This window comes from Stenella coeruleoalba (assembly GCF_951394435.1).
Source record: "Stenella coeruleoalba genome assembly, chromosome: 16".
Classification (NCBI taxonomy): domain Eukaryota; kingdom Metazoa; phylum Chordata; class Mammalia; order Artiodactyla; family Delphinidae; genus Stenella; species Stenella coeruleoalba.
Genome location: NC_137162.1, coordinates 47,704,044 through 47,717,471, shown reverse-complemented (window position 1 = coordinate 47,717,471; position 13,428 = coordinate 47,704,044). Strand labels below are relative to the sequence as shown.

Below are 13,428 nucleotides of genomic sequence, written 5' to 3'. Positions count from 1 at the left end.
TATGGACGTTCCTTAAAAAACTAAAAATAGAACTACTATATGACCCAGCAATCCCACTACTGGGCACATACCCTGAGAAAACAATAATTCAAAAAGATACATGTACCACAATGTTCATTGCAGCACTATTTACAATAGCCAGGACACGGAAGCAACCTAAATGTCCATCAACAGATGAATGGATAAAGAAAATGTGGTACATATATACAATGGAGTATTACTCAGCCATAAAAAGGAACGAAATTGAGTTATTTGTAGTGAGGCAGATGGATCTAGAATCTGTCGTACAGAGTGAAGTAAGTGAGAAACAGAAAAACAAATACCGTATGCTAACGCATATATATGGGATTTAAAAAAGCGGTACTGATGAACCTAATGGACATCAGTACATTTAATAAATGTACTGGACAGGAATAAAGATGCAGATGTAGAGAACGGACTTGAGGGCACGGGGGTGGGAAGGGGAAGCAGGGATGAAGTGAGAGAGTAGCATTGACATATATACACTACTAAATGTAAAATGGATGGCTAGTGGGAAGCTTCTGCATAGCACAGGGAGATCAGCTCGGTGTTTTGTGACGACCTAGAGGGATGGGGTAGGGAGGGTGGGAGGGAAGCTCAGGAGGGAGGGGATATGGGGATATCTGTATACATATAGCTGATTCACTTTGTTGTACAGTAGAAACTAACAAAACATTGTAAAGCATTTGTACTCCAATAAAGATGTGAAAAAAACAACACAATGAGATACATCTCACACCTGTTAGAATGGCTATAATTAAGAAGACAAGAGATAACAAGCATTGGTGAGGACACACAGAAAAAGGACTTTTACACTGTTGATGGGAATGTAAATTGCTTTAGTCACTATGGAAAACAGTATGGAGGTTCTTGAGAAAATTAAATATAGAATTTCCACATGACCCAGCAATCCCACTTCTGGGTATATATCTAAAGGGAATGAAAACAGGATATTGAAGAGATATATGCACTTCCGTGTTTATTGCAGCATTATTCACAATAGCCAAGATATAGACACAACCTAAGTGCTCATCAACAGATGAGTAGATAAAGAAGATGTTGTATGTATATACAATGGAATATAATTCAGCCATAAGAAAGGCCATCCTGCCATTTGTGGCAACATTGATGGACTTTTCACTAAGTAAGATAAGTCAGACAGAGAAAGACAAATACTCGATGATATCACTTATATGTGAATCTAAAAAACCCAACTCGTCACAACAGAGTAAAATGGTGGTTACCAGGGGCTTGGGGGAATAAGAAGTGTTGTTTAAGGGTACAAACTTGCAAATGGTTGACAAATAAATCTTGGATATCTAATGCACAGTTTAGTGAACACAGACAACAATATTTTATTTTAATCATCAAATTTTCTAAGAGACTAGATCTTAATTATTCCAACCACAAAAAAAGAAATAATAGTTATGTGATGTGATAGAGGTGCTCTCTAAATTTATTTGACATATGTCAAATATATTTGAATACAAATAATGATTTTTAAAAAGAAAGAAAATCAGGAAAATTACATATATATATATATAATATATATATCATACATGAGAATATTAACTTGTAACCATGAATACCCAGGTAACTGTAAAGAAAATATCTATAATAGATATTGAAAATAGCTTCACACAAAGGAAGTGAAAAGGTAACCAAAACCTGTCGCTACAAAAAAAAAAAAATCAACTAAATTCAAAGGAAGGTAGAAATGGAGAAAATTAGGGAGAAAAAAGCTAGAAGACATGTAGAAAACAAATAGCAAAGTGTCCGATGTAAGTCCTTCCCTATCAGTAATTACTTTAAATGTACATGGATTAAACTCTCCAATCAAAAGGTACAGATTGCCAGAATGGATCAAAAAAGATGCAACCATATGATGTCTACAAGAGACTCACTTTCAATGCTAAGACACCAGGAGGCTGAAAATGAAAGGATGAAAAGAGATATTCCAAGTAAAGAGAAACCTAAAGAGAGCTGGGATGACTATAATTAACAAACTAGACTTTACATATAAAACTGTTATAAAAGACAAAGAAAGACATTATATAATTACAGGAGGGTCATTTCACTGAGAAGACAAAACAATTATAAACAGATAAGAACCAAATATCAGAGAAGCAAAATTTAGGAAGCAAACATTGACAGACTTAAGGGAGAAACAGACAGTTCTACAGTAATAGTTAGAAACTTCAAAATCCCACTTTCAGTAATAGAACAATCAGACAGAATATAAGAAAATAGAGAAATAAGGGAATAGAGGATGTGAACATCATCATAAGCCAACTGTACCTAACAGATATGTACAGAACACTCTTCTCCCAAACAGTAGAATACACATTTTTCTCAAATGCATGTGAAATGTTCTCCAGGATAGAGTACCTGTTAGACCACAAAGCATTTCTTTAAAATTTTTAAATGATGGAAATCACCCCAAAACTTAAAATCATTTCCAACTGCAATGAAATAAAGCTATAAGTCAATAGCAGAAAATAATCTGGAAATTCACAAATATGTGGAAATTAAACAATACCCTTTTAATCAGCAAGTTGGTCAAAGAGGAAATCACAGAGAAATTAGAAAATACCAGGAGACAACTGAAAATGAAAACACAACATACCAAAATATACAGTGAAAGTAGAATTGAGAGGGAACTTTGTAGCTGTAGACAAATACATTAAAAAGGAAGAAAAATCTCAAATCTGTACACTAACTTTACAGCTTATGAAACTGGAAAAAGAAATGAAAACTAACCCAAAGTAGCAGAAGGGAAGAAATAATAAAGATTATAACAGAGATAAATAAAATATAGAACAGACAGAGAAATACCAGTGAAATTAAAAATTGGTATGTTGAAAAGATCAACAAAATTGACAAACCTTTATATCCATTGATTTAAATAAAAGAGAGATGACTCAAATTAATGAAATCAGAAAATGAAGTGGGGGCTTCCCTGGTAGCACAGTGGTTGATAGTCCGCCTGCCGATGCAGGGGACACGGGTTCGTGCCCCGGTCTGGGAAGATCCCACATGCCGTGGAGCAGCTGGGCCCGTGAGCCATGGCCGCTGAGCCTGTGCGTCCAGAGCCTGTGCTCCGCAACGGGAGAGGCCACAACAGTGAGAGGCCCACGTACCGCAAAAAAAAAAAAAAAAAAAAAAAGAGAATGAAGTGGGACACTACTACTGATTTTATACAAATAAAAAGGATTATAAGAGAACACTGGAACTTGTAAGCCAGCAAAATAGATAACCTAGATGAAATTAGCAAATTCCAAGAAACACACTTACCTGCCCAAACTGTATCATGAGGAAACAAAAGCTGAATAGACCTATAACTAGTAAAGAGATTGAATCAGTAATCAATAATCTCCCAACAGAGAAAAGTCCAGGACCAGATGGTTTCACAGATTAATTCTACTAATCATTTAAAGAGGAATTAACACTAATCCTTCTCCAAATCTTCCAAAAAACTGAAGTGGAGGGAACACTTTCAAACGTATTTTATGAGGCTGGCATTACCCTGACACCAAAGCCAGACAAACACTTCAAGAAGAGTACAGACTAATATTTCATATGGATATAAATTCAAAAATCCTCAACAAAAAAAATCTAGCAGCATCTGAAAAGGTAGGATTTATTTCCACAATACAAAGATGGTTCAACATGTAAAAATCAAACAATGTAATTAATAAAATTAATATATCAGAGAAACCAAACTATGTGATCATTTCAACTGATGTAGAATCACTTGATAAAATCTAAAATCCCTTCTTCATAAAAACACTCATATTGGGAATAGAGAAAAATTCTATGAAAAACATGATAAAGGCTAAACAGCTAACATACCAATGGTGAAGACTAAAAGCTTTTCCCCAAAGATGAAGAGTAGTACAAGGATGCCCGCTTTCATCACTTCTATTCAACATAGCATTGGAAGTTATAGCTAGAGCAACTAGGCAAGAAAGAGAAATAAAGGCATCCAAATTGAAAAATAAGGAAAAAAGATGTTAACATCTCTGTTCTTGGATAATATAATCTTACATGTAAAAACCCCCAAAGATTTCACAAAAAATGTTTGAGTTAATAAGGAAATTCAGCAAAGTTATAGGATACAAAATCAATGTATAAAAATCAGTTATATTTCTATATACTAATAATGAACATTCCAAGAAGGAAATTAAGAAAACAATTCCATTTACAATATCATCAAACAGAATAAAATACTCAAGAATTAATTTAATCAATGAGGCAAAAGACCAGTACATTGAAAACTAGAATACATTGCTGAAAGAAAAATTAAAATATGTGAATCATTGTTAAAACATAAGGAAAATCATAAAGTTTTCTATGGCAAGACAATCAGACTAAGTCAGAATTGAAACATGCACGACATGCCCCCATTTGTGATGGACCTCTCCCAAATATTCATTGTGCTTCTGCATTATGCATTAACCAGACCTCCTCAAGGCACCCTAAAAGTCATATGGAATCTCAGGGGATTCAAATAACTATAAGCAAAATCTTGAATAAGAACAAAGTTGGCAGATTCATATTTTCTGGTTTCAAAATTTAATACAAAGCTATTGTATTAATAGCTTGACCAAAACAGTGTGGTACTGGCGTAAGGACAGACATATAGAACAATGGAATAAAATGGAGAGCCCAGAAATAAACCCTCGTATATGTATTCAATTGGTTTTTGACAAGGGTACCACCAAGACTATCCAGTGTGGGAAATGACAGTATTTTCAACAAATGATTCTAGGAAAACTAGATGTCTACACGCAAAAGAATGCAGTTAGATTCTTACCTTACACCCACATAGTATATACAAAAATTAACTCAAAATGGATCAAAGACCTAAATGTAAAGGCTAAAACTAATAAACTTATAAAAAAACATAGGGGAAAAGCTTTATCACATTGGATTTTGTAATGGTTTTTAGATATGACACCAAAAGCACAGACAATAAAGAAAAAAGAGATAAACCAAACTTCATCAAAAGTAAAAACTTTTGTACAAAGGATACCATGAAAAAAATGAAAAGAGAGGGGCTTCCCTGGTGGTCCAATGGTTAAGAATCCGCCTTCCAAAGCAGGGGACACGGGTTTGATCCCTGGTTGGGGAACTAAGATCCCACATGCTGTGGGGCAGCTAAGACTGTGAGCCACAACTACTGAGCCCGTGCACTCTAGAGCCTGCGTGCCACAACTAGAGAGTCCATGTGCCACAACTACTGAGCCTGCACACTCTGGAGCCCACGAGCCATAACTAGAGAGAAGCCTCCGTGCTGCAACTAGAGAAGCCTGCACACCTCAACGAAGAGCCCGCATGCTGCAACTAAGACCAGATGCAGCCAAATAAATAAATAAATATTAAAAAAGAAAAGATAACCTACAGAACGAAAGAACAATTGCAAATCATATATCTGATAAGAAATTGATATCCAGAATACATAAGAACTCCTACAACTCAACAACCAAAACTAAACAACCCAATTCAAAGATGTTAACATCTTTTTTACGGCTACACCAGCTATGTCAGAGGGATCAGTGCTGCCTCCCAGCACTTAAGCCAAAGGAGGCAGGAGGTGGGGGAGGGGGGTGGGTGAGAGGGGTGGGAAGTGGGGACAACCTGGCTCAGGAAGCCATTTCTCTGGTGCCTTTCTAGTCCCCCTACCTCACACCCTTCTTGGAGGAGAGGAAAGGGGAGCATCCTTCCACTATTTAATGTTTTGCAGCAAACTAACTTTGATTGACATTGAGCAAATCATTTAGTACTCCCAGCCTCAGTTTCATCTCCTTAAAGTAGGGATATAGAACCTACTTCCTCAAGCTCTTGGTTGTTCTTAGTGTTCAGCACATCCCTGAAACATAATAAGTGATCCACCTGTCCCCAGAGCCCTTCCCCATCCATCCTGGGGCTGTGCTGTGCCCACACTGGGCTTGACTGCAGACAGCAGGGGTGTGGGCAGTGGCACTGTAACAGGATGGCAGCTGACAGGACCCTTTGGACTCACTGCCACTCTCTGGAAAGACTGACCCAAAGAGGCTGTCATCCCCCTACAATGCCCATACATCCCCAACCCCAATGCCCAAGAGGGGAATCACTACCACCCTGGGCAACAAGATGTGCCCAGGGCATCTCAGAATTCCTGCCACTGAACCGTGAGGAGGGAATTTCTCTTCTAGCAAGCAGGGTGCTCCCACCTCTACTGCCTCTGCTTAGAAGCTAGTGGGCTGGGGCACACATCCCCCCCAGTCATCAGTCTCCACAGAGAATAAGAGGAATCAGAGGAAGTACAAACTGGGATGCTGGAATTAGGGAAACACAGGAAGCCTGGGTTCTGTCACCCCCACCAGCCTCTGGGCTACTTCACCCAAACTCTGGGAGCCTGCTCCCCTTTCCAGGAGATTGCATATGCAAATATTTTCCCTGCTTTATATCCCAGTATTGTTTTGAGGATGGCAGATGTGCAGTAACGGGCTTTGGGGACCATAAAGTGCTTCAGTGATATTGGGAGTCAAACCACTGTTATTACCGAATAAGTAAAATTTATCCTCAGTTCCATAGAGGAGTTGAAAATGGAACCAAGGCAATCTCTCCAGTCTGAAGACCAGCCCATCCCTTTCCTTCCTTGAGGGCCAGAAGGTACCTAATGCACAGCCCAGGTTTCCCAAAGCCACGTGCAGAAAGACCAAAGCGTTCAGAAAGTGCACACAAACTGTAATGTGGATCTCTAAGTAGTCAAAGAAAGAAGCAAAACATTTAGAACCAGCAAAGCAAAGGACTTTCTAAGCAGTGACACCAGGAGAATGCCTAACAGATGACACGGCAATCTCTCTGGGGCCCAGGAAAAATAGAGGTCATTTGGTGAAAAACAAAACAAAACAAAAAACACAACCCCAAACCCAAAGTGAGCTTCTCCCAAGGGCTGAGAAGATAGCGCCTAGCAATCACCTGCCCCTCCAGCTGTTTAAGGGGCGTGCAGGCCACAGGTCCTAGACAAGCTGATGGAGAGACTGACAACCATCCAGAAACCTATGGTGGCCTTTTTTCCTTTCCCAAAGAAAAAGTCCCAGGAAACGAATGCCCGGGTCACTCCCTCTGCCTCAGGACAAGGAGGGAGGCCACAGAGGTCTCACCAAGACTACTCCACCCTCTCCCCTCACAGAAGCTGGCGTCTGTTTAAGCCACGTCTTGCCCACACTGACATCAGAGACAGCAGTACTACCACCAATGGCGCCGTCAGGGGCAGGAGGGCCACTCACATGTCCAAGATGAAGTAGAGGTCAAAAGAGCTCTGGCAGAAGTTCTCGTCTTTTGCCCGTCTCTTCCGGGTCCAGGTGCTGGGGCCGCGGAGGTGGTGGAAGGTTCCCGCGTCCTGGATGAGGTGGCGGTAGAGGTTCCCCCAGTCCAGACTGAGGTGATGGAGGTCCTTCCAGCCTGGACCGTCGTGCTGGAAGCTCCCCGCGCTCAGCAGCGGCGGCGGCAGCACCAGCAGCAGGAAGAGCGTGGGCCCCGGCACGCCAGACCCGCTGCTTCCCATTTTTTTTGGCTACCCCTGCGGCCCCCCCTGGACGCCGGCCACTCAGGCCACCTGAGGCGCCGGCCTCTGCTGTGTCTGCGCGTTCCCAGGGTCCTCGGCCCCTCTAGCCCTTTCCCCAAAGCTGTGAGCCTCCCCCGGTACCTGCCCTGAGGGCAGAAGACACAAAGATGGCTGGCCTTGGGGGCTGGCCTTGGGGGCTGGCCCTTACCCCACCCCAAGGGGGCAGAATTCCCTGTGATGTCCCTTATGATGGACAGGAAGGTTGGCATGGTGACTTTGTGACCTGCAGCTCTGCTCAGTGTCCTGCCTGTTGACAATCCGAGGGGGGAGTCAGGGGCTCTTTGGAGGGGCAGTAAGATGAGGCCGTTTGTTCCTCATCCCAGACCCTCTCAGGTGGCCATTAAAATCCTGGAGAAATCCTGCCTTTTTGTCAGCTGAAACAGGGCAGCTGAGGTGGCTTAGATGAGGACATCGCTGTGGGGGAGGAGGTCCAGGAACTCGGAGTGTAGAGTGTTGCAGTGGTCATTCATGTGACCCAGTGGATGGAAGGATCTAGAAGGGGAAGAAGGTCCTGCAAGGATGTCAAAGTCCCTTGTGACTGAAGGGCATGCCAGTTATCTACTTTTTGTAAAAGCCATCACAAGCTGAGTGACAAAACAAAACTATTTCGTTATGCTCACAGGGTCTGTGGACCAGAAATTCGGAGAGGGCTGAGTGATGATGGCTTGTCTCTGCTCCACGGAGAAACATGCAAAAACTTAATGGGGGGGGGGGGCGGGGCGTGGTGGGCTCGCAGCTGTTAACTTGCGACCATTAGCTCGAGACCGTTAGAACGTGACCTTTAGTCATCCTCCCAGCGGCCCTCGCGGCAGGGAGTGCGGTGAGGGGTGGATTGCGGCCTTCTTCCCGGGGCCCTCCAGGCCTTCCGGCCTCAGGCTGCCAGGTGAGCTGGGGGTCCGGGGACAGGCTGAGGGCTGTGGAGCCCTGGCCATGGCCGCCCACGGACTGGGCCCAGGCCTTGAAGCAGTGGCCGAACCTCTCCCCAAAACCCGCCTCCGGGACCTAATGGCGGCGGCGGTGGTCTCCATGGGTCACAGTCCGTGGGACCCGGCCCCCATTTAGGCGGCCTGAGGAGCCTGAGGGCTGGTCCTGGGCGCCTGGCTCCCTCAGGCTGGGCAGGGTCTGGAGACCTGGCCCTGAGGGCGCCGCCAGCTGAGCTCTGCCTCTTCAGCTGGACCTGGGCACTGGCGGGAGGACCCAGACTGGGTGCTGGACGAACGCTCCCGGGCAGAGTGATCGGCCTGCGCAGGGACCCCCTCGCTTAGCCGGCGCCTGCACCTCGGCGGACGAAAGTCCGGCCTTGGGACCTTGAACAAGTAAAACGAGGGGTAATGATGTCTCTTTGCTTATGGGATTGGTTAAGTGTTGAAAGTCAAAAGGAGGCGTGGAGACAATTAAATGCCTCCCCTTCCCTTTCTTGTCAGAACAGAGAATAACATTTGTTACTAACAAATGTTAATAACATCGTGACCTGACTGTGACCTGACCTCAAGAACGAAGGATCAGACACCAAGATGTCTGCAACAACTAATCACGCCCCTCCCTCACCTTTCCTATAAAAGGGTTTTGCTGAAAGCTTTCGGGCGTTTGGGGTTTTTAAGGCATGAGCCATTGTCTCCTTGCATGGCCCTGAAATAAACCTTTCTCTGCTCCAAACTCAGACGTTCTGGTATTTGGCCTCATAGTGCGTCGGGCACACGGACTTGCGTTTGGGTAGCAAATCCATTCGCTCTTTCATGTAAATTTTAGAAGTAGCACACTGTTTTCACTCCTCTCCCCAGCCAAACCTTCTAATATTCGACTACAATAACTGTAAATATTTGGAGGGATTTGAATCTGTGATCTGGACTCCTCCTATCCGTGAACACGGCAATGTCTTCATTTATTTGAGTTGTTTTCAATGCCTTTCCTATAAATTTCCCTATGAATATCTTGACTTCTTTTGTCAAGTGCCTTCCCTATATACTCTGTATTTTTGATGCTATTGGAATGGCACTTTTTTTTTTTTTTTTTTTTGCCCGGTACGCGGCCTCTCACCGTTGCGGCCCCTCCCGTTGCGGAGCACAGGCTCCGGACGCGCAGGCCCAGCGGCCATGGCTCACAGGCCCAGCCGCTCCGCGGCATGTGGGATCTTCCCGGACCGGGGCACGAACCCGTGTCCCCTGCATCGGCAGACGGACCCTCAACCACTGCGCCACCAGGGAAGCCCTGGAATGGCACTTTTAATACAGAGTTTTTAAATGATTGCTATCCTGAAGAAATTTATGTATTTATTGATACACTCACCCCACTTGCTAAACTCTGTTATTATAAAAATTTATCTGTAGAATTGTTTGCGTTTCTATAAAAAATGAACAAAACCCAAAAACATTATGCTGACTAGTTCTGCAATGAAATGTTGACTCGAAGTTGTGATGGAGGCATTCTTGATTTTAAAGAGAATAATTCTAACACATCACGTTTAAGAATGGTATTTATTGAAGGCTTCTGTTGGATATCTTTTGTCAGATTAGGGAGTTTCCTTGTTATTCTCGGTTTGATACAAATCATGAAGGAGTGTGGAATTTTATCTAAATTCTCTTTCTGTATATTCTTTTGAAGAATATGTGCATTTCACGAATAATCTGTTAGTGTGATTAATTACATTTTAATATTTTATAACTAAACCCAAATTGATCATGATAATTTTTTAGAACACTGCTGGATTGCGTTTACCATTAGTTTAGAATTTTTTAACTTGTGATCACGAGAGAGGCTGCCCTTTAATTCCTGTTTTTGTGCTATTCTTATCTGATTTTGATATTAGGTATACTAGCCTCATAAAATGTGTTTGGGAATGTTTTCACCTTTTTTTGGAAAGACTTTGAACATGATCACAATAATCTCCTCTTTGAATATTTGATATGATATAATCTATGCCTGGTGTTTTCCTTGTGGGAACTTTTTAAACTGATAAAATTTACTCAATATTTACTGAATGTTATGGACTGAATTGTGCACCCACCAATTTAGATTTTGAACCCTAACCTCTAATGTGACTGTATTTGGAGATTAGGGCCTTTAGGGAGGTGACTGAGGTTAATTGAGGTTATAAAGTGGAGTCCTAATCCCAGAAGACAGATATCCTCATAAGAAGAGAAAGAGACACCAGAACTCTCTTACTACACAGGCACAGAGGAAAGGCCATGTGAGGACACAGCGAGAAGGTGGTCATTTGAAATCCAGGAAGAGAAACCACATCAGAAACCAACCCTGTTGGCACTTTGATCTTGGACTTCCTGCCTCCAGACGGTGAGAAAATAAATTTCTGTTTTTAAGCCACCCAGCCTGTGGTACTTTGTTAAGGCAGCCTGAGCAGGCTACCACACTGGATTGTTTAGTGCGTCTATTCTTTTATCAGTCATTTCAGATATACTTTTCTAGGAATTTGAACATCTTTTCCCCTATATTGGTATAAAGTTGTTCAGAATATGTTTGATTTTTATATTTCTACTCTATCTTCTTTTTAATTCCTATTATTACTTGTAAGACTCTTTTCTTATTTTATGGATTCACAACAAGGAGGGTATTGCCTCCAAGAGGTTGAAAATTAGTTAAGAATCTTTTAAAGTAGGAAGCACAGTCATAAAGAGATATATAGTTTCTCTGTGATGTTACATTAAACAATTTTTTTGGTATCATAAATTTCTATAAGCTAGTGGTTAGAGCTAGAAACTTGGTAAGATTCAAGGTTAATTGTTTTTGTTGTTGTTGTTGATTTTATTCTTCTTGTATTACATCAGGAGACACATGATACTTGGTAGTTGTATTTTTACTGATGATAAGATTGGTAAATGGGATCAAGGTTGTCAGTCTGTTCCCACCATTAAATTTCTCCAGCAATGTTTTGACTCATGGTTAAATCCCAGCAACATTCCAACTAATGGCTTAAGCATCTATTAATGATAAATGTCTATGTTATTTCATTAAGCATTGCAAAATGGTGACTTTAAAAAAATTTTTTTATTGGAGTATAGTTGATTCACAGTGTTGTGTTAGTTTCAGGTGTACAGCAAAGTGAATGAGCTATACATATACATATAGCCACTCTTTTTAAAATTTTTTTTGGATTCTTTTCCCATATAGGCCATTACAGAGTATTGAGTAGAGTTCCCTGTGCTATACAGCAGCTAAAATGGTGACTTCTAATTTTATTATTTCTTCTGTATTTATTAGCTGAGGTTCTTTTTTCCCCCTTTTGATTGAGATATAATTAACATAGCATTATATAAGTTTAATGTAAGCAGCATAATAATTTGACTTACATATACTGTGAAATGGTTACCACAGTAAGGTTAGTTAACTTATATCATCTCATCTAGATACAAAAAAAAAAAGAAAAAGAGTTTTTTCCTATGAAGAGATTTCTTAAGATCTATCGTCTTAACAAATTTCAAATATATCACATAGCAGTGTTAACTGTAGTTATCATGTTGTAAATTACATCCCAAGTACTGTTTGCACCTTTTGAACAGCTTTATTCAATTTCTTCTCCCCCAACTCCCCACCTCTGGTAATCACCAATATGGTCTCTTTTTCTATGAGGTTTTATTTTTTTTTTAAGGTTCCACATATAAGTGAGATCACACAGTATTTATCTTTCTCTGACTTATTTCACTTAGCAAAATGCTATCAAGTTCTATCCATGTTGTCACAATGGCAGGATTTCCTGTCTTTTTATGGCCAAATAAAATTTCATTGTGTGTATATATATATATATATATACATATACATATATATATATACACCACAACTTTTAAATTCAAAAAAATTTTAGTGAGATATACCTTATTTACAATATTATGTTAGTTTTAGATGTACAAAAATTTTAGAGATTATACTCCATTTATAGTTACTATAAAATATTTGTTATATTGCCTGTGCTGCAGAATATTTCCTTGTAGCTTATTATTTCATACATAGTAGTTTGTACCTCTTAATTCCCTACCCTTATCTTGCCCCTCCCCGCTTCCATCTCCTCGCTGGTAACCACTAGTTTGTTCTCTATATCTGTGAATCTGTTTCTTTTTTGTTATATTCACTAGTTTGTTTCATTTTCTAGATTCCACATATAAGTGATAACATACAGTATTTGTCTTTCTCTGACTTATTTTACTGAGCATGGTACTCTCCAGGTCGATCCATGTTGTGGCAAATTGCACAATTTCATTCTTTTTTAGGGTTGAGTAGTATTCCATTGTGTGTGTGTGTGTGTGTGTGTGTGTGTGTGTGTTGACAATGCGAGCAACAGCTATTGAGGGGGAGGCACTCCTGGCTGGGTCAAAGGCAGATCTTTGGTCTGCAGAGCATTTGTGCATAGTGGAGATACATTAAGACGAAGTTGACACACCTCCCCTGTAAGGAAGAGAAGTCACTGAGAAGCCACCAGAATTGGGAGCAGAAGGCTGTGGTTCCCTTGGTTCAAGGGGAGCAGGCTCAGGACCTGTTAGGATCCCCAGGGTGAGCCCTCGTTGATGCCCTTCCTCTCCCTGGGTGCTGGCCTCCAGCCTGTGCTCCTATTTCTAGACTCAATTCAGGCACTGGACAACTGCCTTCCCTTCCCCAGGGAACCCTGTTGTTCTGACTCTGGCCTGCCTTTGCTCTGGTGTTGAACTTGCCTGCTTCCTTCTGGACTGGGAGCCTATGGAGCAAAGACAAGGGCTGATTGCCACTGTAGCCCCAGCATTGCCCAGGCTCTCTTGGTGACTGTGTGCCGAAGGGATGAGTCCCCACCACAACCCTCAGGCTGGGCT

General features: G+C 41.5%; 1 protein-coding gene across 1 annotated transcript in view; it reads right to left on the bottom strand.

The window, feature by feature from the left end:
* The window catches only part of ANTXRL (ANTXR like), a gene marked incomplete at both ends in the record, with an annotated part of 41,799 nt that extends 34,223 nt beyond the window's left edge, over positions 1-7,576 (bottom strand). The window contains one exon of the mRNA XM_079900585.1: positions 7,299-7,576. Coding sequence (XP_079756711.1) covers positions 7,299-7,576 — 278 coding nt within the window. The remainder of the gene's footprint in view (positions 1-7,298) is intronic.
* Positions 7,577-13,428: the final 5,852 nt, after the last annotated feature.